General features: G+C 46.8%; 1 protein-coding gene across 2 annotated transcripts in view; it reads right to left on the minus strand.

Annotated features, from left to right (window-relative positions):
* The window catches only part of Etv5 (ETS variant transcription factor 5), a 62,903-nt gene extending 39,187 nt beyond the window's left edge, over window positions 1-23,716 (minus strand). The window contains exons 1-6 of one of the 2 annotated variants that reach the window (XM_016003617.3): window positions 23,554-23,683; window positions 20,514-20,633; window positions 20,298-20,385; window positions 20,120-20,167; window positions 19,976-20,026; window positions 5,452-5,505 (exon numbers count right to left, since the gene is read on the minus strand). In XM_016003617.3, the coding sequence (XP_015859103.1) occupies window positions 5,452-5,505; window positions 19,976-20,026; window positions 20,120-20,167; window positions 20,298-20,385; window positions 20,514-20,558 (286 nt within the window). In that variant the 5' untranslated portion in view covers window positions 20,559-20,633; window positions 23,554-23,683. Of the gene's footprint in view, window positions 1-5,451; window positions 5,506-19,975; window positions 20,027-20,119; window positions 20,168-20,297; window positions 20,386-20,513; window positions 20,634-23,553 lie in introns of both variants that reach the window. The other variant, XM_006985050.4, reaches the window with a different exon arrangement.
* Between the last annotated feature and the right edge of the window lie 236 nt (window positions 23,717-23,952).

Here is a 23,952-nt window from a genome sequence, read left to right on the forward strand (position 1 = left end):
GTGTGCATGTGTACGTGGGTGCCCATGGGGACTAGAGGAAGGACATGAGGTGTCCTGCTCAACCACTCTCTCACTTCTTTGAGGTTCTCTGAGACAGAATCTCTCATTGAACCAGACGCTAGGCTAGCAGTCAGTAAAAACCCCAGCAATTTTCCTGTCTCTAACCCCCACCCCGCCCCGCTGCACACGTACACAACACTGGGGTGTCAGGCACACACAGTCACACCTGGCTCTCATGCTCCTGTCCCCATCCCCTCAGCATCGAGGACACATCTGGCTTTTGACTTGGGCACTGGAGGTTTGAACTTGGGTCCTCATGCTTGTTCGGCAAGTGCTATTACCTGCTTAGCCATCCCCGCCCCCTCCCCCCAAAAAACCCACTCCTGAACAAAGGAAAACGGACAAGAAGAACCAACAATTCTGGAAAAGAACAAAGGAGACAGACCATGAAAGAGGCAACCAGGCAGACCCCCTTAGCACTCCCTATGGGCCAGACGCCATGGCTTACTTTATTTCATTCAGTCTTTCCAACTCAATGGGAAAATATCATTTGCACTCTTTCCATTTACAGATAGAAAAGCAAGGCTCAGGGAGCTGGCTACAGTCTCTCAACCAGTACGTGGCCAGGATTTCTACCCAAGCAGTTCTTAGGTAGCCTATTAGAATCTCCCAGAGGTAATCAGAGAAAAAAGGTCTACATAGAAAAGTGGATGGAGCTGGTCCTGTGTCTAATACCAGACTCTGGAAGTGGGAAGTGGAAGCAGGAAGTTCAGGAGTTCAAGGCCATCCTCAGCCATGGAGCAAGTTTGAGACCAGCCTGGGCCATACGAAACCATGTCTCATTTAAAAAATAAAAATAAAAAATAAAAAATTTAAAAATTTAAAACAAAAAGATGGTAAAGAAAGCCAGTCATAGCGGCAGGCATGGTGGGATGTGCCTGCAGTCCCAGTGCTCAGAGGCTAGGAGGTAAGTTCAAGGTCACCATGGGCTACAAAGTAAGAGCCTACTTCCGGGGAGGCTGATAAAAAAAAAAAAACTAGCAAAAGAGATGGAAAAGCAAGTCAAATCAGAAAAATACGAGAAAATTCTTTTTGTGAAATCAGAAGGCTGTAGCCTCATGTTTACTATGCATTTTCCGGATGGGGTACCCCTGATGCAATCCCCCCAGGAACAGACACCTTCCCCTCCTCTACCCCACAGAATGTCCAGGATCCTCCTTCACTCCCAGTGGCAGCTAAGCTTGCCCATGCCTACAGCTTTCATGCTTTGCAATCCACGCCTTCTGTTCCAGCACTCCACCTACAAGGTCTCATTTTCCCTTCCACAGTCCAGTTGGCCAAAGCCTTCTGCTCACTCAGACGACTGCCAACACACCGGAAGACCTGGATCTTGCCAACCCCCTCTTAAACCACCGCTGAGGCAAGAACACCGAGTCCACTCTCCAGGTTCCTATTTGACCACGAGAACTCTAATAAAGATCTAGGCCCAAATACAGGTAAAAAATTAGACGATAACATCTAATTAAGTCCACATCTAGGCACACATTAAAAAGTACAGCACTGTCTCAGAGCCCACCATAATACCATTTTGAAATTACATACTGTGTTTACCTACCAACCAACTTAGCCTCATTTGTCATATCACTCTAGGAAACTCCTCACAAGGAACACAGGGTTAATCAACACATCAGCTGGTCCTCAACAATGGAAGATGGGAAAATAACAAAAACCATGCACACAAAGAGATCGGAAAAGAACTGTCATTCTTCACAGATGGGCTGGGTGGGTATAAGGAAAACATAAATATACTCAACAAAGAATAAAAATTAATAGGCTCATCTGACAAGGTCATTTGTTACAAGGTCAATATACAAAAAGATCTCGATCTACTGCTGGTAACCAAAGCAATATGAAATGAGAAAATACATTTAAGGGGCTGGAGAGAGAGACAGAGAGAGAGAGACAGACAGAGACAGACAGACACAAACACACAGAGACAGAGAGGTGGTTCTGTTGTTAAGAGCACCTGGTCCTCTTGCAGAGGACCTGGGTCTGATTCCCAGAATCCACATGGTGGTTCACAACCCTCTGTACTCCAGTTTCTGGAGATTCAATACCCTCTTCTGACCTCCAAGAGCAATAATTCATGTGGTACTCATACATACACACAGGCAAAACATGTTGTGGAATAGTCTTTTTGTAAAAGTGAAGATGTGTTGGTTTAATAAGGAGCTAAATGGCCAATAGCTGGGCAGAAAGAGGTTAGGTGGGACTTGGGGACAGGGAGAGAGCACAGGGATGAAGAAGGGCAGAGTCAGGAGGAGAAGCAAGATGAGCATACAGTAATGAGGAAAAGTACTGAGCTATGTGGCAGAACATAGATAAAAAAAATATGGGTTAATTTAAGATGTAAGAGCTAGTTAGTAACAAGCCTAAGCTATCAGCCAAGCATTTTTAATTAATAAGTCTCTATGTGGTTATTTGGGAGCTGGCTGGTGGGACAGAAAAATCATGCCTACAAAAACATACATAAAAATGAATGAATTCAATAAAAATTAAAGAAAATTCATCGAAGGCCAGTGAAAAGGCTCTAAAACAAGCTCAAAAACCTGAATTTGATCCCCAAGAGCTATAGGGTAAGAGAGACCCAACTCCCAAAAGTTGCTGTCTGACTGCCACAATGCATGTTGTGGCATGTGCCCCTCCCCCAGACAATTAAAATGCAATGAAAGTTTTAACAGCAACAGAAATATCAATTACCTTAAAACAATCTAGTAAGAGATTCCCATAAAGCACTAGCAAAAATTAAAGACAATAAATGGAAGGATGTATCATGGACTGAAAAGCTTGATACTATAAAGACATCCACTGTCTTCAAATTTATCTATAGGTTCAATGAAACACTAAACAAAACCTCAGCACCATTCAGAGATTAGAATGAGTAAATTACAATCATGTTTATTCACTGAGGTGACTCTCAGAACAAACCAAACAAAATAAGCAAGGCATAAAGGTAGACACACTGTATCAATCTCCATACAAAAACACATTGAGAGACCAACCTAACCTGTGGAGCTCAATGTCAGAAAGGAGACACAGGTCACATGGCAAATTAGCAGTGAAGAGTTAGGAGGTGGCTTGTATCGCCCGGACAGTCAGAAGGAGTTCTCCATTTTAGGAATGAGCCGACTAGAAATTCATCTCAGGCATTTCACACACACACACAAACACACACACACACACACACACACTCACAATCTCTCTCTCTGACAATTTCATACATTACATATAATGCATCTTGATCATACTCAACTTTAATTGGCCCGCCACTCCTCGCACTGTCCCAGATCCCCCAGTGCTTTGTTTTTATAATAATCCACTGAGTCCAATTAGTGCTTCTGGTGTGAGGATCAGTAACCTACCTGCAGCTACTCCTCCAAAGAAGGTACCCACCCTCTGCAGCCATCATTGCCAACAGATCCTCAGCTGGTAGTGAGGCCTTTGGGAGCCCTTCCGTTACCCTAGCCAGAATCACTGACTGGCTGGATCTTTCTTGTGCAGATCTTGGGCAGGTACCCCAAGCTGCTGTGAGGTCCGGAGTGCACCAGCAGCCACCTAACAACATCATCATCACCTCTACATACTTTGTGGGGTGCAGTAGCACCAGGGAGTGGCGGGGACGGCAGGCACCTCCCCGCACCGGAAGATGAGCTAAGTGGACAGACTCGGTCACCTGAAGGGGATGCTGGGAAAAGGAGGTATCTAAGATTCCCAAACCCAGGAAGAGGCAGCACGTTCAGATGTGGAGAATGGCTGACGACCACTCTGTCTGGCAACTGTCTCAAAAAAACAAAAACTAGAAACATTATCAATTACAGTTAGGGGGCACAAGTTCCAGCAGTGGAAATGAAAGAAGTACAGGGGTCCTCACCATTTTCATATCTAATATAGCTAACTTCTATTAAGAACAAACTCTCAAATCGAATACAGTGAAATCAATTATTAGATGAGCTATGCTCAATTTTTAAAATTTGATTTGATTTATCATGGATGTGTGGTATCTATGCATGTGTATGTTCACCATCACCCACAGGGAAGCCAGAGATGGATCCTAGGGCTCCTGGCTCTATTGTTCTACGCCTTATTCCTTTGAGATAGACTCTCTCTTTGAAGCTGGCCGCCAACAAGCCCCAGGCACCCTCCTGTCTCCACCTCCTCAGCACTGGGGTCACAGGCTTGCAGTCATATCCCCTCCTGTCTCCACCCCTCAGCACCAGGGTTATAGGCATGCACAGTCACCTTCCCCCCTTCCCTTCCTTAATCCCCTTAGCACCAGGGTTGCAGGCTTGCAGAGTTACACCCCTTCCTGTCTCCATCCCCTCAGCACCAGGGTTACAGGCACGCACAGTCACACCTGGGTTCACTTGGGTGCTAGAGATTTGAACTCGGGTCCCAAGCTTGCACAGCAAGCCGAGCAATGTCCTTAGCCTTGTGCTAAAATCTGTAATGAGCTTCCCCAAAGACCTCTCCTCAAGCATGCACAAGCTCTTTCTGATATGATTATCAACATCTGATGCTATTCTTTTAAGTTCAACACAGTAACATGAGTGCAGGCGAGGATCAGCAGTAGAGATGTCCAAGCTCAAGATTAGCATTTCCACATGCTGTTTTCATCTCTATACACTCTTTTTAAATATACCCTTAAAATGGGTCAGCAACTTAAAACACTCTGAGGTGGCACACACCTGCCATCCTAGCACTAGGGAGACTGAGGCAGCAGGATCATGAACTTGAGGCCAGCCTACAATACACAGCAAGACCCTGTCTTTAAAAAATTCGGTGTTATATGGGAAAATATGGGTGGGCGGAGTATGGAGATCAGACTGGGATCCGTGAGACCCCGTCTCAAAAACAAACTGAAACAAATCAGAGAGACTGTTACAGATTAAATAGTCCAGTGAGGCACACACACACAAATGCAGTGGATGGGTGATTCTGAATTCTAAATCAGAAGCAATGTCAATATTAACTCTAAGAAAAGTCCTCGGGGACAACCCGAGAGTTTGGAATAGGACCACATTACTTTCCTTGGACTACAGGGAAGAATTTCCCTAAGTTTTGGCAATGTACACTAAAGTATTTTGGAGGTGAAATGTCACGGTTTTTACAGCCTGCTTCTAAACGATTCGATGAGAAGAGAAAGAACACGCAATGAACAAATGTAAAAATGTAGTGATCTGCTTTTAAAAATAAATCAAGAATCTTCTTATTTTTCAAAGAAAGGGAAAGAACAGATCTCGTATCTGTGGCTGCCTAACAGGTCAAAAGTGAAGAACTTCGAACCTGGAGACAGGGAGATGGCTCATTAGGTAAAATGTATGCCATGCTACTCTGAGGACTTGAGTTCAGATCCCCAGCACCCATCAGAAAGCCAGGTGTGGCGGTACGCACCTGTCATCCCAGCTCTAGCCAGCTGATGAGGTCCAGCTTCTTCAGGGAGAGACCCTGTCTCAAGAAAAATAAATCAATAAGGGAGCGAGCCACAGAGGAAGACAGCTCATGCTGAACTCTTTTTTTTTCCCACCAATATATGCGTGGGCATGTACACCCACACACACGCATATCCACACCCATGGGGGGACACACCCCCTTCTGTGGTGACAGGCTCGCTTGAAGCCCATGCATTGACCTATGAAGAAAGCCAACCTCGGCCTATTACCAAACCAGAAGCATAGGCTAACCCTGGGAATCTAAAAATCACACAAGAACCAATGTTGATCGCATCCTAATGCTTAAGACTGGGCTTCCCAAATATTTTGCTGGCTCTGACCCACTTAGAAAATAGTAAGAAAAGCATCCTAGAGAGGGCAAGATGAAAACTGTCCCTGTCACCACTGTTCTTGCTGCCCTGCTGCAGAGTACAGAATGACTGAAATAAAACCTATCAGTAATTTCATACACATATGGAACCACATAGGGCAGGAACTAAAGCATATGTCCCACTCAGAACCACAAGCATTCTTGGGGGGCGGGGAACAGAGAGAATTTCCTCTCCTTGTGAATATATATATATACATACACACACACAACAGACTTTCGGCAGCACCAGACCAGCTGGACAGCTCATTAGATTCATGCCCACAGTCCCCAAGGGAGCACAAAGCAGCCATCAGCAGCCTGTGACAATTAAAAAGACTTTGAAAATTTAAAATCTTTCCCTTCCAGTTCTCCTAGTCAATCTCTTCCCAACTAGCTGCCTTGGCCCCCACTTCTGCTCATGAAGTCTGAGCAGGGCCAGGACCAGAAGAGCAAAAAGGGGGAGCCTGGGGCTTAAGCATTTCTGAGGACTCTGGTTAGCTCATCCTAATGCACCAGGCTGGGGGATCAGAAAAAGACGTGAAGCCAAAGATCGAAATTGTATTTAAAAATGAAACTCGAGTCAGGCGGTGGTGGTGGCGCTCACCTTTAATCCCAGCATTCAAGAGGCAGAGGCAAGCGGATCTCTGTGAGTTCAAGACCATTCTGGTCTACAAAGCAAGTTCCAGGACAGCTAGGGCTGTTACACAGAGAAACCCTGTCTCAAAAACCCAAAATAAATAAAACAAAAACAAAGACAAAAGTATGCTAAGCTGAGCATGGCGATTTATGCCTGTAACTCCAGCACATGGGAGGCTGAGGCAAAAAAGTGCAAATTGGAGACAGCCTGGGCTACATAGTGAGTTCCAGGCCAGGTAGTTCTACAAAATGAGATTCTGTCTCACACATCCTCAAGCCAAAATAATATATATGCCACTCAGGAAATATTTACAACGGAGGAAACCAAGATGGCAGCAGACTGCTGGCATGGCGCCGAGGTTCTCCACACAAGAGCAGACAGGACAGTCCCTTGGCACAGTGTGTCACACAGGGGCTGAGGTTTCAGGGAGGCTCATTCTGCAGTCTTAAACTACAAGGGCAGATATATATATCGGTGCCAGGCAAAGTCTTACATCAAGAAAGCACAGTTTCTGCTCTGGGTAGAATTTTCCATCTGTGTGCTCGGGAAAGGCTGGTTCAGAATTGGTTACATTATTCAGTTATTTAGACTGGGGATCAACCCTGGTGGTGTGAGGGGATTTTAGCGCTGATAAATATTCTGGATGTTCAGATTCTCTCCCTCTCCATCTCCCTCTCCTTCTCAGTCTCACTATGTGGTCTTAGTTGGCCTGAAATTCTTTATATATACACAAGGTGGGCCTCAAATTTTCTGTAATCCTCCTGCATCTGCCTCCTCACTGCTGAGATTATGGGTGTCTGCTACCATGGCCAGATGGGTTATTTGTCTTGTATGTCATTTCAGAGAGGACCATAGGACTGTCACCCTGGTGCTATGGTTCAGGATCTCATGATGTAGGATCAACCATGAGGAAGCAGAACTCATCAATGAACAACTACAGAAGACCTTATATGATAGGTACTGACCAGTATGGCCAGTACCACCCTCTGTACAATAAATAACGGCCCAAGCAAGATCCAATAAAGCTGGTTCCCGGATCATTTGACTTCGAGAGTCAGATCCCTCTGCTACAGTCAGCAGAAACAGATTCAGCAATTAAGTGTATGGAGAGAAAACAAAAATGTCAGGATTCAGATCTAGAAACCAGGTAATACAGTCAGCTCAAGAAAGGCTTTGACAGAGGAGAGGTGAATCTGGGGAGGGAGGGAGAAAGAGGAAGAGAGACTGGGAGGAGAGGAGACTGCTGTCGGGATGTAATGTATGAGAGCAGAGAAGTTTAGAAAGTAAGGAAGGCTTTGAATGTAAACCCATGACATGGACAATGGGAAACGGGAACAAGTGGGCCCGGGCTGTGCAGGCACAGGATCCACCTAAGACTGAGGGTCAACGTTTTGAAAGACAAACTAGCTGGGGTTCAACCAGAGGGAAATAACCAAAGGCACGAGAGTGGATCACAGTGGAACTAAGTGATGGAAGAATACCGACTCTGTCCAATCAAGGAACTTCAAGAACCAGGGCCTTTGGGAGCAATGGTTTTTGGATATAAGCCCAGGAATCTTGTTGGTAAACTACCTAAAAATGCGAGGCACCTCAAAAGATTCTGGAAATGTGGGAGTGGGGGGAAGGTATCAGGGAGGTCATTATGCTCCTAAGTGGGATGGTAGAAACACACAAGTTATCAGGACAGTGGAAGACTGCCTTAGCGTTCTGAACATGGACACCCAGGGTCTCCAAATGCAAGAGTTAGAATTTTAAAGGAAATCGAGCTGGTAAGAGAACTGAGCTCTAAAATTCTCAGACAGGTCCATGAAGCCGCCTTGGAGAAGGGTCTCTCTCCCAAGACACAGGAATTAACAGCTCACAGACCTTCCTCCACTCTGCTGGACAGTCACAGACAGGGTAACACAAAGACACCCTGCTGCGTAAACCTTCCTCTCAATGTCTGTTTATCTCTAATAAGCTTAGATTTAGGCTGTGGACTCCCGAAGCCAGCACAGTGGTTCTAAGCTGTAACGTGTATGATGGGGCTGGCAGGGCATGCTTCCTCTGGGGACATGCTGGATGGGTATGGAGTTAAGCCAAGAGTGTACACGGGCTGGGACAGCATTTCTATCTCTGGTTTGTGTGGAGGTCCTGTTACACTATTTTATGGTCTTACTGCTCCCGGAAGTGTGGACAATTACAAGAGGCAGGAGAGGAATTGAACAGAGAAGTCAGTCTAGTGTTGAAGGTGCCCTAGCACACGGGGTGATGCCGGCCTTGGGGGCTCTGGATTAGAACCGGCATTTTAACTGCCAGAACAACTTCCTGGCTATGATCGAAGCAGGGTAAGATAGAAATGGCTTTCCATTCACAGAGCCATTTCGGTTTCTTGTGGGCAGGGACACTGGCATAGCAAGGGGCTTTAGACAGGTACTGGTACATTTCAGGAACTGTGATGTTTATTTTAGCTCTTAACTACATACAAATGGGGAAGGAGAGGCTGCTTACAAGTTTGTTCCTAGTAGGCTCAGTTCTACGATGCAGTATCTAGCAGCTGGCTGGAGCACTCAACATCCCATAATTAAATCATCAAACCCAGAAGGTAAAAAACTAAACGCTGCCCATGAAAGTCAAGTTAGGAGAGCACTGTGTGATGTGCAACCCATCAGAAGGGACAGTACAGCGGAGCAGGGAAATTGTGGTGGCTCCGGGGAGTTCAAGGCTTCCCCCTCTAGAAAGCAAGAAATGTGGTCAAGGACACAATGATTCCCATGTTCTGAAGAACACACAGAGAGGAAAAGCCTGGCCAGGAAGAGCCACAGTGGTCCTCAAAGCTGTCTTCCTCATTGGCTGCATGAGACCAGAAGTTGCTCCAAGGCATGAGAGGATTCCGGAAAGAACTGGAGTTACTGGGTTGTGCACACAGACCATGGTTCAAAGCTCTTCTTCAAAGAGAAGGGTGTGGTGGTATGTACCTGCAGTCCCACTACAAAGGAGTTGGAGACAGGAGGGTACCTTGAGCTTATTACTTCCAGACCAGCCTGGAGACTTCATTTGAGGAAAAAAAACAGAATCTTGGATCAGGGGCTAAGCCACAGCTCAGTGACAGAGGGACTTGCCTGGCACGTGTGAGACTCTGGGTTCAGTACAGCAGTGAAGGTAGAAACACTGGCCAGGCTTGTCTGCGGCCGTCTATCGGAGGTTGTCATGGGTCTGAGAACACTGGCTTTGCCCTTTCTTTGACTCTGTGAGTACTAACAACAATGACGGTGTTTTCAAAGAAAGCATAGCTAACTGGAAAGATTCACTGTATTAACTAAAGCCCCCTTTCTTCTCCCTAAAGTTGGTCTTGGGGTGAGAGGAGGCCACCTTGGGCAGAGGTTCCACGTCAGGCACCTCTTATTCACAGACCTCACAAGCTATGGAGTGCCTAGCAGTCTAACACCGTCCAGCTGCCTCTGACTCTTGATATCAAATTGCATCATTTATAATTACAAACAGAAAACCTGTTATCAAATAAGGAAGGAAACTGGACGCCAAGGACCACAGTCGCCAAAGCCAATGACAGCACTTTTTTTTTTTTTTAAACCTAGGTGATTGGTTTCAGATTCTTTCCTTCATCGCCATACTTGGGCATCTTTCTCAAAGTGGCGCGAGGTTCCGTTTGGTTGATCAAAGGACGTGTCTACGCCAACAATGCAAACCCGGTGCCTTCTCATTCTGAGAGAGGGACTCCAGAGACCTCAAACCCGATAGTTAGAACTGAAAGGAGGAAAAGGATCAGAACAGAGGCCCAGGCTGAGGTAGGGATCACGCTACGGGTCTCTTACTCTGGGGGCTAGAGAGACGGCTTAGCGCTTACACTCTCCCAGATAATCTAAATGTGGTTCTCAGCACCTGAGTCAGGCAGCCCACAGCCTCCTTCCTGTCCCTTCAGCTCCAAGGGATCCCATGCCTTCTTTCAACCTCTATGTGTACACACACACACACACACACACACACATCTTTAAGAAACATTTTTGTGCAGAGTAAGCACTCCTGAGTGAGAATTATCTACTAGAACATATAGGCCACCCCTCCCCACTCCAAAAAAAAAACCGCTTTAATAGTCAAGGAAAGGGCTTGTCCACCTGAACAGAGCCGATTCCAGGGAAAGACAAGACAAGCTTCTGGACCTAAAACAGCCCAACCAACCATTTAGTGTGTCTGTAGAGTAACAATGTGACTGATTAGTTTGAACACCCAAGGAGGAGCTGAGCGTCCGGCAGACTATTTTACTACTTGCCCAGAATATTAATATTCAACCTCTACCAGTATGAGAGGAGAGAAAAAGAGGCCTCCAGAGTTTTACTCTCCAGGCTGTAGTGTGGCCGTACTGACCACAGCAGGATGGTCTGTGAAGTTACGCCCCGCAGAAAGCCCCAGCAGGGTCAAGGCACAGAGCATTATTTTGAGAGGGTGGGAGGCCCAAACTGAACTTTTAGCATTACTGTCTCAATAATTTTATCTCACTTTGCATAGTTCTCATCTAAACTGACATAGAGTAAATTTCAGAAATATTAAAAACAGGCTATGCAGAGAGACCGTCTCAATAAAACAAAAAACAGACCGACGGGAGGAATGTTAGAAGTACTGGAAATGCATAAAGACCCGTGCAAACTCTTAGCCTTCAACTTTATATTTAAGGTTCACCTTTGGGGTCTGACTTTAGGCAAGCGGCCTCTCCCTAGATCCATTCCTCTGTCACTTGCCACCTTCTGGAGGCAGCCCATCTGGGTACATGTGCTGGGACTGCTTTTCCAGCATACGCAGATTTCCTGGGAGGTACAGAACCAGCTGCTCAACCTAGACCACCAACGGACACTTTACTACATGCATCTAGAAGAGGAGACAGGAAATAAGAACTAGCCCTAATTCATTTCTTTCTGAGGTCATCACTGGAACCTAGGCTTTGGGATTCTTTGCAGAGTTACTTCCTACTGTTGGGAGGCCAGCCCTGGAAGGTGGGGTGGGGAGAGGATGAAACAGATACCCTGCTTGTGTGCTAAGTACAGGACCAGGTACTACTGATCCTGCAGAGCATGGGTCTGTGGCTGAGGAACATATGAAGGAACATGACTGGACTTTTGCACTGCCGGAGACTAAAGGAAATTCTCAGTCTGAACAGGAATGGGAAATGAGAAGCAGGGATTAAGATTAATATTCATAAAAATAAAGGGCAGGTTAAAAATCCCACACGCTGTTTTCTCAGCATCACTCAAGAAATAAAACTTTATGGCTGCTGAGGAAGGAATGAGAAGACAAAGGACCAGAGGACAACTGGAAAAAGTCAAGGTATTCAGGTAACAGGGGCGATGATCTCCATTCAACGGTTTTCCATTCAGATTCAGATTGGGAAATTTGGGCAGGCTCCAGAATCTGCCCTTCACTGTGGGTGACTGTGTACAGGAGACACCCATGTTGCAGAGTATTTGTTTACAACGTGAAGATGGGTCTTTGCCAACACGCCTTCTGATTCATTTAATAAAGAGCTTAGTGGAGAAGAGTTAGTCAGGAAGAGGTTAGGTGGGACTTCCGGAGGGGGCAGGAGGAGGACTCTGGGTCGCCAGCCACATGGAGAGGAGACAGGAGGTACAATACAGAAGAGAGGTAACACCCCGTGATACAACATAGATTAACATAAGTGGGTTGATTTAAGTGAAAGAGCTAGTTAGGAACAAGCCTAAGCTAATTAATAATTAGTAAGAAGTCTCCATGTCATTATTTGAGAGCTGGCTGGTGGGACCAACTTGTTACAGTCACCCCCTCTTTGGCGTACATACATGGCCCTTGGGAATAACTCTTTAGACCATTATTTCCAGGCCTGCCATTGAAATGCTGATGTCCGTGACAGCCTCCTCAGCTGGTGTGTGTGTGTGTGTGTGTGTGTGTGTGTGTGTGTGTAGCAACCTAACAGGTTTCAACTTTGGCAAAGGACAATCTACCCAGGTCTATTCTCCTAAGAAAAAAGGCGGGAGCGGGTACAAGGTCAGCTGCCAGGGAAATATTTGGGATAAAAAGCCCTTATGACAAAACATAAACAACTTTATTTTGGTTGTGAGGACAAAAGACCAACACTCAGAAGAGCATTTTAAAATCCTGCCGAAACCCCATCCATCATTACTAGTTAAGTTTTGCCCTTTAACTGAGTGAGTGTCCCACAATGCTGACCTAGCCTAGCTTGCTCTTTGGGAGTGTCTTAGGAGCTGGCTGTTAGCCAAGAGGCTGGAGGGTATTTAAGGGTATATGCTATTGAGCTGGGTACCCCTAAAGCCGAATACTTCCTGCACGCTCGAGGAGGTTCCTCTGGCTTTGGAGTTGTTCCAAGGTGGAGTTCTTTCTGGTACTCTCTGGGTATTTAATTGGAGAGGCCAACCCTCTCATCGGTGTTTGAGAAGTAGCGAGGCCACAGTGAGGGTAGCCTGCAGCTAAGTACTGAAGTTTGGGAAACATCATTTTAAAGTTAACACTTTTTGAGCAGAGATGAAAATGAAACCAAAGAGAGGCCAAGGGGTCGAGAGAGTTCAGTTTTATTGGCCATTATGAAAGTCTTAAAAGCAAGAAATATCTGCCTCGGCCTTCCAAACACCAATCCTCCAGACTGGGATAAAGAGCAGAGTCTGGAAGACCTGGCAGCCATCTTCGGGGGAGAAGTAACGCGACAGCCGCGGAGGAAATAAAAGGCTGCCTTCCGCAGATCAAGCCTCTCTGGAGAAGCTAGTCCGCCCAGGGCCTCTACCACTACGTTAGACAACCGCTCTAGAAAATGGCAGGCAAAGCAAAGCGGGAGGACCCAGGGCTTCCCGGATCCACTGTGACTCGTCCTCATAGCTCAGGTCATCGGCCTGGTAGCGAGAGAGTTAAAAGACAGCCCTTAAAAGAAAACTCATACCCCATTAAGCTCAGGCTTGGAGAGCAGGGAGCAGTTAGCAGGCCAAAGGAAACGAATTCTGGAGGCGCTCCAAGCTGCCAATCACACGCATATTTCTAACAGTCGCAGCGTTGTTGGAGTTGGTTGTTTTTCCACAGGCTGCACAATGGGGTCTGGTTATTCATTGAAAAAGTCTGCCAGTGGGCCCCGCCCTCCATTCACAACCAATTTGGAATGCTCCATTCAGACAAGAGGGGGAGTCTGCAGCTCAGTTAGCTGGGACAGACCTACTACTCGTGCCCAGGGCTCAGCTGTCGCCACAGAGAAGCTTGCTCGCCCAGTGTGCTGTGTTTATGTAAGAAAAATCAGACGCAGTAGGGGGCGCTGGCTGGGTCTGCACCCTCCCCAGGACCCAATGGCTAGGATTATTGCTGAAATCCGCAAGGCTGATGCGGTTCAGAAGTGCCCTCAGGGAAAGGGGAAAAAGAGTAAGCAGGACTACTCGGCCTCCACTTAGAATCACTGTAGCTTCCAGGGGAGAAGACCGATTTCCCTTGCCCTGGTTTATAGTAAGGGGCATCTCTCTCTCTCCGGGAGCTTAGTTTGCCCTGACAGACTTCTTTTCCTCCATTTATCCCTGGTAGCCAACCCGGGGAGCTCCATCGCTTCCTCCACAGGGCAGAGGGACTTGGGATACATTAGGAATTTCAACCATTTCTTGGCTTCTAAGTGTCTCCCGGAGGGTTTAGCACACCCTCCTGGATGCCCAGGCAGCAAAAGGGAAGAGACTGTGTAGATCTGAAGTGGGAGGAGAAAATCTAAGACTTCAGAGGATACAAGGCTAAAAACTGGTTTGGTGTCTTAGGTCTTTTTTTTTTCCTCTCTAAACACTCAGTAATTACTCTGACGGTGAATGGAGGGAGCTGCCTGTCAACCAAACTTGATTTCAAGGAAAAGTATACTTCTTCAGGAAAGTCGAATGAGATCATGTGGGGCTTGTAAGCCGTTTTCTTCATACCAGACTTATTTTTCAATGTCTTTTGCTTTTGCTTCTCAATGCCCGTCCCCTCAACAAACAAGGCCTTGCCTGTTTGGGAGGTGAGTCTGGGACTCGTGACCTAGATCTTAGCCTGCTCTGGATATCCTCTACCCTCTGCCATCCATTCTCTAACTTCCTCTTTCTAAGCAGAGGGAGCCTCAGTTGTTTGCTGGGCGGGCCTTTTGGGGGAAGGGGCTCTTCTCCCAGCAAAGCTGAGCAAGGGTCCACTGTCACCTTATACACCAGACCCCCAAATGGACCGAAGAGTTAGGACTTATGCCCCCCCCCCACTCACACGCCAGGCCCACACCAGGGATCTAGTGTCCTGCCACTCTTTTGAAAGAAGCCCAGAAAAGGGACAATGGTGGGAACTGACGACCAAAGCCTCCGTTCAACGAGCCTGATGAGTTCACAAAATGAATTTTTTAAAAAACCAACCTAATCCGGTAATGGCATCAGCACACCTGGCACCCATCCAAAAGCTGGGAGCCGCAACATGACGAGACTCTGAGCTCCCTGGATTCCAAATGGAGAAGCAGTGAGTGCCAGGGCACAGATGGGGCCCAAGCTGCTCAAGGGCACTGTATGCCCAAGAGGGGGAAGTCAGCAAGGCTGCTGCTTCGCCGCCATTGAAACTCAAGAGACGTAGCAGCTGACTGTCTCTCACACACCCAAACCTGCCTCACCCCCAGGACTATTCTTTTCTGGGGCTTGTAACACAATAATGACACCATGGGACCGAAGAAACGGCAGACAGCGTGGACTGTCAGCTCTTTGGCTCCCGTATCTTCATCTCATAAAGCCGAAGGATGCCGGGGCTAAGTGGTGAGTTCCTGATGGATGCCAGGATTTTGTTACTTCTGGCACCTACAAGACTGCTCGGCCTGGCAGACAGATTAATTCCCCTTCTCAAGGTTTTCTCACCCAATACAAAGGACTGGACAGGCTTCCAGGCTCAACCGGCGAGGAGTAAGAGAACCACCACTGTTTTGAATATGCCTAACTTGACCATATGGCTCTCGTTTAGATCAATGGTCTTAGGTCACTAACAGTTCTCAGGATGCTAGAGGCTACGGAACCAGGAATGACGCTAATCATTGAGGGCCCTGTCTGCAACAAAGCAGAGGACGGGCTAGCCAAGTCTCTGGAAGCCACTGATAAAGTCTGGGGCCCAATCATCTCTCCTCCAGGGTTTTCCTCACACTTTTCCGTCAGCTTTCTTTTCTATTCTCTCCCTTCTCTCAGTACTAACGCTCCCTGAGAAGCACACACCAATGGCCTTGACTTGGTCAAGCCTCCTCTCCCTAAGTCGATTATGGTTTTCTTTCTTATCTTCCAACAACAACAAATCTAGGGTCCTTTTACCTACCAAGTGGCCTCATTCCAGAGCAAGGGCTGCTACCAGCGCGCCCTCCCCAAGACCCATGGCTAGAACTCTTATGTTCTCCTCAGAAGGGGCCTTAGCTGCTGTTTGAGGCTCCAGGGCTAATACAACCATTAACCCTAGTCTCAGCCATCTACTGCACTGAATTTATGAAAAGCTGATTTTAACAGCTAATTAGCTGGTCCATGGGAAATTACTTGTACTTCCTGCAGTCAATCTTTTTTTTTTTTTTTAATTTTTCATTTTTTGAAACACAGATCTAAAAAAGAACTCAAGGGGAAAATGGGGTCATTCAGATTTTAAGACTATTTTGTAAACTGTGTTTGGTACAGAACTATGACTCTACAATAAGATTTATCATTCCCTCTTAGCATAAACTATTTCAGTTACTCAAGATGCTGGTAATTATTCACAATGCCACCACTGAAACAAATGAGATGTTTTAAAAAAAATCAGAATTGAAGCCTGCATTTAAAAAACACTCATTAGTACCCAGGAAGTCAGCTCAGAGGAACGAACATAACAGCTTCCTCATCCCCACATCAAAGTTCCAAAGCACTCCTGAGTTCCAATCTTATCTGTGGCTTTGACTTAACTCTGTGAAAATGTGTAGGGAAAGGGCGGAGAGACCTACAGAGACCCCAGAGGCCATGTTTTGTTGTAACATGTGGTCTGTGACATACTCACTTATTATAAAACACACACACACAGTTACTATATGTAGGACATGCAGTTTTACACCTTTTTTTATACTAAGAAATTCCGTCAGTTGTAACAATGTTCCTGTTTTACATCTCTTCCAAGTCCTAAATCAAAAGCCCAGCTACCTCTCCCTAGCACTCTCCTGAAAGTCACCTTCTGGACCTTAAATGGTGAGTCCTGATCCACGGAGCAGGCTGGTAACAGGGCTGCGGCTTTCCTGAAGGATTAAAAACTATTTATTTCACTGAATTCTTTCCATTCACACCCAAACTACATGCTGTTTTTTTCAGACTATCTCTATAAGGGATTTCCAGCTCCAATAATCTTGGCTCTTCACGTCATTTCTCAACACCACGGATTATTGGGAGGGGGTGTGCACACACGGGCAGAGCTCCTAGGATCTAGAGCAGCAGTTCTTACCTGTGGGTCTCAACCCCTTTGGGGGCGGGGGTCGCAGTCAGATATCCTGCATTCCAGATATTTACATTATGATTTGTAACAGAAGCAAAATGATAGTTATGAGGCAGCAACAAAAAAAAAAAAAAAAATGTATGGTTGGGGTCCCCACAACATGAGGAACTGTTTTAAAGGGTCGCAGCATAGGAAGGTTGAGAACCGCTGGTCTAGAGGATGCACTTTCTGTTCTCTTGATTCGAATTTTTTAAATTTCCAACCAGGAGCTAGGAAGATGTCTCAGAGGATAAAAGTGCTTGTCACCAAGCCCGATGACCCACACCCAGGGTGGAAAGAGAACCACCCCGACATATTCTCCTCTAACCACCGTGCCACATGGAGATCGAGTGTGTATTCCTAAGACAGAAACAAAATCTGCACCTTGTGAGGTGAGCTGGGCATTTCCGTTAAACTTACAATGGGTTCGCTTCTTTAAATCACATTTACAGGGAGATGTCTACAGGCAAGGTACCCAAATCTGGAAGAATTACATAGTCTCCTTTAGAAATTGAGCCTATACTGTCCTTAAACAAACAAACAAACAAACAAACAAGACACAACAAACACAGTTTTCATGTGACTCTTCCAAAAGACAGTCGGCAGAGCTGGTCTTTCACACAAGGCCATGGAAAGTGCTCACAGGGAAGCAAGGTATCCGGACTCCATCGGCTGCCCCGCCCCTGCCCCCCCAGGTTCCCTTGGCTGAACCTGAACCGCAATCAAACACAGCAACCTGAATGAAGAGTTCCTTCCAGGCTCCCCCCCTCCCCCCCAGCCATACTGGGGCTCTTGCCTCAACACTCAGGGCGGGTCAGTCTATGTGACTCCACCCTTCCCCAAGCTCTACCTCAGGAAGAGTCAGGAAATAATTATTACGAGGTTTTCTTAGGCTACTCAACCATGTATTTTACCCTTAAAATACAGACAAGCTCGACCTTAAGCAGTTACGACAAAAAGCAAGCAGACAAATCATCATCAACAATAACAAAAACTCCCATCATATTTGGTAGGCAGGGACAGCTCCCAAAGCACCTGTGCTTAAGGTATGGTATTTTAATTAAAGAACCTAGCACCTTCTATTTGCCGAGCAGGAATTATTTCTAGAGCACCAAGACACATTTATTGATTTCTTCGCTGGAGCCTACTCCCACAGATAAGAATCTCTGCAGATAGAAACCCCCACTGGCATCTTCCCCCCTCCCCAACCCCTCCCCACTAACAGGCAAAGCACGCAATCAATCTGAGCTCAGCTGTCTCACCTCCCTTTTAACTCTTTCGGGTTACAGAGAACCAACCATAATAAAAGCATTTCAAAGAACCTCTGCCAAGCAAGCCACCTCCCAAGCAGTCTGCAGCTTACCCTGCTCTGGAGAAGAACTGAAAAGGCAGGGCCGAATTGCTAGACCTAAACAAGTTTGAGTAGCTTCTTCTGCCTCTTACCTTGAAAACACTGCCCCCACACCGCCCCCGCGAGTTATCTCTATTTAGACTTTCAATGGCAGGCTCCCAATCACTTGAAAGCAATCAAAGAGCAATAATAAGCATTTCCTTTTGTATAGACAATCTCCGCAGCAAGCTGTGACAAAGCTAAGGTAGCCATTCATCTATGGGTTGCAGCCTATTCCCTTTTCAAGTTTCATGGCATTTTGCCTTGAACACGAGGCCTATCATTACAGAATGCTTAGCTGGTACCTCTGTTCTTTTATCTAATAGATTTAGAATACCCCGCTTTTATACGGACCCAAATACTCTCTCTCCCAGTGGCATTTTTACACACACATGCACACATACACCCTAGAGATAAAACAAAGCTTTGAGAAGAATCTGTTGGTGCAAAATGAGAAATCAACCCCGTCTGGCTCAGGTGCTTGCTATTATAAACTATGACTAAGAGACATGAATTTCTCTATGATGCAACTCTCAAGAGAGGCAGCGTTCTCCAGCCCGCTCTTAAACCTGCTCATTCGCCAGTGACTAATGCTCTCTAGAGCAGCCCTGGGCTGCTCCAATTTCATCAGCCAGCTTTGTCCTTGGTAGCTCTGCTTGGACCATAAAGCCCCCAACTGTGTTGAGGACAGCCCAGGAAGATGGAGGCAAAGCTAACTATGCTCTGCCAGCATCAGGAGCCATTGTAGAACTCCTCACTGCATTTATTAAGAATGAGCACCCAAAGACGATTTTTAAAAAAGGCTTTACTCTTCTCAACAGTGAGGTCATAGCAACCACATGACAAATAAGAGCCAATCAAGTCATTCTGTGATCACCCTTCACCAGCTTAGAAGAAACAATTGACATGATAGGTGGAACCACAACCAACAGGAATTTTCCACTAAGTATGTGCTGTAGCTTTCAAAGGAAGAAAAATGGCAGGCTCATCACTGGCTTTGCCTTCAGCATAACTCGTTTTTGCATTGCTGGTGATTGAGTTTAGAACCCCGTACATGCTAGGCAAGTACTATACCACTGAGCTACATCCTCATCTCAAAGACTAAGTTTATAAAACAAACAAACAAACAAAAGAGGATTTGAAAAAAATATATGATCTATAGACACCTGGGACTGGAGAGATGGCTTAGCAGTTGAGAGCATTTGCTGCTCTTCCAGAGGTCCTGAGTGTGGTTCCCAGCACCCACAAAAGGCCACCCATGACCACCTGTAACTCTAGTTCCTGGGGATTTGACACCCTCTTCTGGTTCCTGCAAATACCAACACACATTACAGACACACCTCCTACCCCCAGGTAGATTTAAAAGAAAGGAAATGTTTGACATAAGATCATGGATAGTAAACTAACTTAAAATTCTGGAGTTCAAGCTTTTAAGGTAAAAAGAAGTTTTATTGAAATTATGTTGAGTAAATCTTGCCTTCAACAGAGCCAGAAATTATTAAAATACATGCATACCACTGTCCAAAATCCTCTGGCTATCGCTTTAGAACGTATTCTAGATGGGAACAATCCAAGAGCAAACAATTTCAGAAGGAATGTGTCGGCAACAGAAAGGTACTTACAGTTATCAGACTGGAAATCTGGGACAAACTGTTCATCATCAGGAACTTGAGCTGGAAGAGAGATTTCTGTTTTAGATCTTTGTATTTTACTGAAAGGCACAGCAGAATGTTTTACATGAGGAACAGCACAGTCAAGAAACTTGCCTTCCGCTAACCAAGCCTCTTGAAGTTGACTCAGATCCTGAAACAACTCTGTAATTAAAAAAAAAAAAAAAAGATTCTGAATGAGGATCCTGCTTGGGCTAAGGAGAAGCACAGCACAGGACACAGCACACCGGCAATCTGAGGAAGAAGCCACAGCAGCCAGGGAAGGCTCCACTACCTTCAGAATCGTGAGCCAGATCCGTGTCCAAAAACTTCCTCTTTCTGTCAATCACAGGTCGTCCTCGACATTCCTCTGACCGAGATTTCTGAAAGAGGCCAACAAGTGAAGATTCAAATGCAGGAAAGGAGGTAGGTGGAGGTCCGCCCACTTCTCCAGGAGGAAGAGGACCCACACAAGGAGATCAAGAACACAATGGCAAAGATGCCAACTCACCCCTGGGACCATAAAAGGGACTTGCTGATCACAAAACCCATCCATGGTGCTTCCAAAGTCTCTGGTACCACGGTGAAAGGCTTCAGCATTGAGTAGTTTCTGGGGGTGTATAGAGATCTCCTGTAACATGAATTTGGGTGATTTAAAGTGTGGTGGGAGTGGGGTCTTTCTTTCCTTCTTGCCTGAGCAGTAAGTCACCTCCCATCTCTGAGGTTCCCAAAGCCTACCCAAGGTGTAAACTTTTATGATAAGTTTTTAAAGCTTACTAGGCACTTAGGCCAAATCTATTTACTTGATCATTAGGGGGATGTTGTCCAGTGGTAGAACACTTAGCCAGAAGTATGCATAAGGCCCTAGGTTTAATCCCCAGCAGTGACCAAAAAAGTTATATATAAAAAATTATTATATATAGTATTGCCTGCCTGTCTACCACATAAACCAAAACCAACCAACCAACCATTCAACAAAGCCTCTCAACTTGTTTTCATTGTAAAATGACCTTCCAGGATATATTTGTTGCAGGTTTTGTTTTTTAAGATAATTAAGTTTTTGATAGTACAGTAACAAGAACTAGAGAAACTTCGTGTTAAGTATTCCTAATTATTGGCAATTAAGAAACTAAGATACATGTGTTTCTCAAAGTATTTCGTAGATCTATTTGTGGGTCTATGGTAAAAAAAACACTCAGTACAGTTCCAGGAACAAATTGATCAAAAGTATACTTTCTTCACACACAATTCTTTATTTAAAACCTAAACCTTCTGTCCAAACAGGTGTATAGACCTGAAATGACATAAGCATCTCCATGGCAACTTACGAAGATTATCTGCCATTAACTCAGCTTCTAAAAGAATAAAACACCTAGAAGAGCAAGAGATAAAGGAAGCTCCATTCCATTTCACTATTTATGCATCTCTACTAAAGCACCATGCCCCCCCCCCAAAAAAAAAACCTTTCAAAGCAAAAATATCCTTGGAAAGAAAACACCCTTTACTCAACAGTGAAGTCTAATTTTCCAACAAAAACAGTCAAACACTGGTAAGAGCTGGGCTTGGGAGAGAGCAACAAAAGAATTAAGACACTTTTCTAGTGTGGGAGGAGCTAATAAACAAGTTTAGAAGGTGTCACCTTCCTAAACACTTAATTTTCCAACTAAAAACTCAGGTCAAAACAATAGAATGGTTGGCATGATAATTCATTCACCCCAGGCCTAAATAATAGAAAGGCCTAAGTGGCAATTTCTTTTAACTTGCACACAAACTAGGGTAACTTTTTTTTCCGCAGCAGCCCTTCCATCTGACTTGTTTTTCATGCTGAGAACACCATATCAAATTTTCATAAGCGAGCAGGATACAAGAAAACCCTTCGCAGCCAGCTCTTGGCCCAAGTAATCAGATATTTTCAAAGTCAAAGGAAAGAGAGTTCACAACTTCCTAGAAAAACACCCCTGCCTGCCTTCCACACAGCGCAAACACCGTTCAGAATGAGGCCTCTCCGCCCCCCCCCGCCCCCCTTGGCCAGGTCACCAACCAGTATCCAAATCTGAAAAACCTTAGTAAAGAGTCAAGAAGCATGAAAGAATTCTGTGCTGTATTTAAAAAAAATCTGTCTGATTAAATTGTGGCCTAAGAAATTATTAAATGTCTGTTGTGGGTAAGAGGACAACGTGTAGGAAACCGGAGGGTAAAATATTTTTAGAATCTCATGATGCACAAAAATATCTTTTGAAAAAATTGTTAAAAGAAACTGCCCTGAGAGAATCCAAAAGCAGCATCGAGGATCTTCTAAGCAGTCCTTGGAGTTCAAGGGCTGGAAACATTGTGTTCAAAGTATCTTTTAAAAGCCTGCAGGGAAGGCTCCAGCTCATCCTGGAGTTTTAAACCACTTCCTTTGTGTTGTCGTCGTCGCCCCCCCCCCAAAAAAAAATCCGAGTGCCCCCAGGAAAACTTTAACTCGGCGCAGCGACCGGATCGAGGCCCCTCCCCGAGGCGCGCAGCGGGCCTGGTTTTATGAATGGGAGAACGAGCCGCGGCCGCCACCGCAGGTAGAGGCTGTAACTGGATCCCTCGCGCCGGGCCCCATTCACAAAACAAGACACACTTCCACCCAATTCCCAGCCTTCCCATTCATGAAAACTCCTTCAGCTGCGCCCCCGCCCCCACTCCCAACGCACGCCTAGCCTCCAACGCAGGCCCCTCACCCCAGCGTTTTAGGGGAAAAAAAAGCTCAATGCTTCATTCACAAAAAAGGGAGAGGAAAAAAAAAAGCCTCAGGGAGCTCGGAGTCCACGAAAGAAACCTGCTTCATTCATAAAAGTCACCCACATTCAGAAACGAGGTGCGGCGCTGGGTGATACCAACTGCATGTAATTTACTCCCGACCCCACACGCCTTCCTTCATCACCCCCTACTCAACCACACTCTCCCCCCCCCACCCCCCCATGCAAGCCAGACCCCGAATCCTGCACGAGGCTCCAGCATCACTCTCGGCCGTCTCGGCACCGGTTCTCTCCCCTCCAGGCCGCAGCTCAGGAGGCTCCCGGCACCCTCAGCCCGCAGAGGAGGGAGTGGGGGGCTGGGGGTCGGCTTGCCCAGTCTCCAACTTGCCAGGCCCGCAGAAGTTCGGGCAGAACCCGCACCCGCAGGCTGCACATGTCGGTGTCATTGAACTCTCGGGGTTCTGGAGAAGCACCCCCGAAACTGCTGCCCGCCCCCCTCCCACCTTGGAGTCGCGGAGCGTTTCTTCTCGCGAGCCTCCCAGGGCCCTCGGGGGCCCACAACTCCGCGCCCCGCACCCCGTTCTTGCACCCCGCTCCCGCAGCCTGCGCCCCGCACCCCGCTCCCTGCACCCGCTCCAGCACCCCGGGTGCCTCCTCCGCGATGTACGGAAACCCGTTTCTCCGCTCGCTCCGGAACCGCTAGCCGCCCCCGCCCGATGCCTCCCAGGAACCGAACCGAACCGGGCCTCGGGGGGAGGGGACGGCTATGCTCCTGGAGTCACCCCGGGCACGCCCGGCTGAGGACTCGGAACCGGCCCGCACCTGAGTGGCCACTCCGCGCGCCCGCCTGCGCGCCTCGGTGGCGGGCTGGGCCGCAGCGATCGGGGTTTGAGGACCGCTCCGCGCGCCGGCCTCCGGACTCTGCACCGCCCTGCAACCCGCTGCAGCACTGGCCCGGCCCCCGCCGGCTCCGCCCGCCGCCATTGGCCCGTGGCCCAGAGCAGACACGTCCTCATTGGTCCGCGGCCGTCCCCCCGGCTGCCCATCACCTCTTGTTTACCCTGTCTTCAGGCAAATCCAGCTGGGCCGCCCCACCAACTGCGGCGCCCATTGGCTAACGGCCGGCCTCTTTCAACGCCCCCAGAGGTCTGTTTTACATAATTTATGCGCTGGGCGCCATGGACCAATCAGCACCGGCTTGTTTATATAATGAATGTAAGG

This window comes from Peromyscus maniculatus, chromosome 12, assembly GCF_049852395.1.
Source record: "Peromyscus maniculatus bairdii isolate BWxNUB_F1_BW_parent chromosome 12, HU_Pman_BW_mat_3.1, whole genome shotgun sequence".
Classification (NCBI taxonomy): domain Eukaryota; kingdom Metazoa; phylum Chordata; class Mammalia; order Rodentia; family Cricetidae; genus Peromyscus; species Peromyscus maniculatus.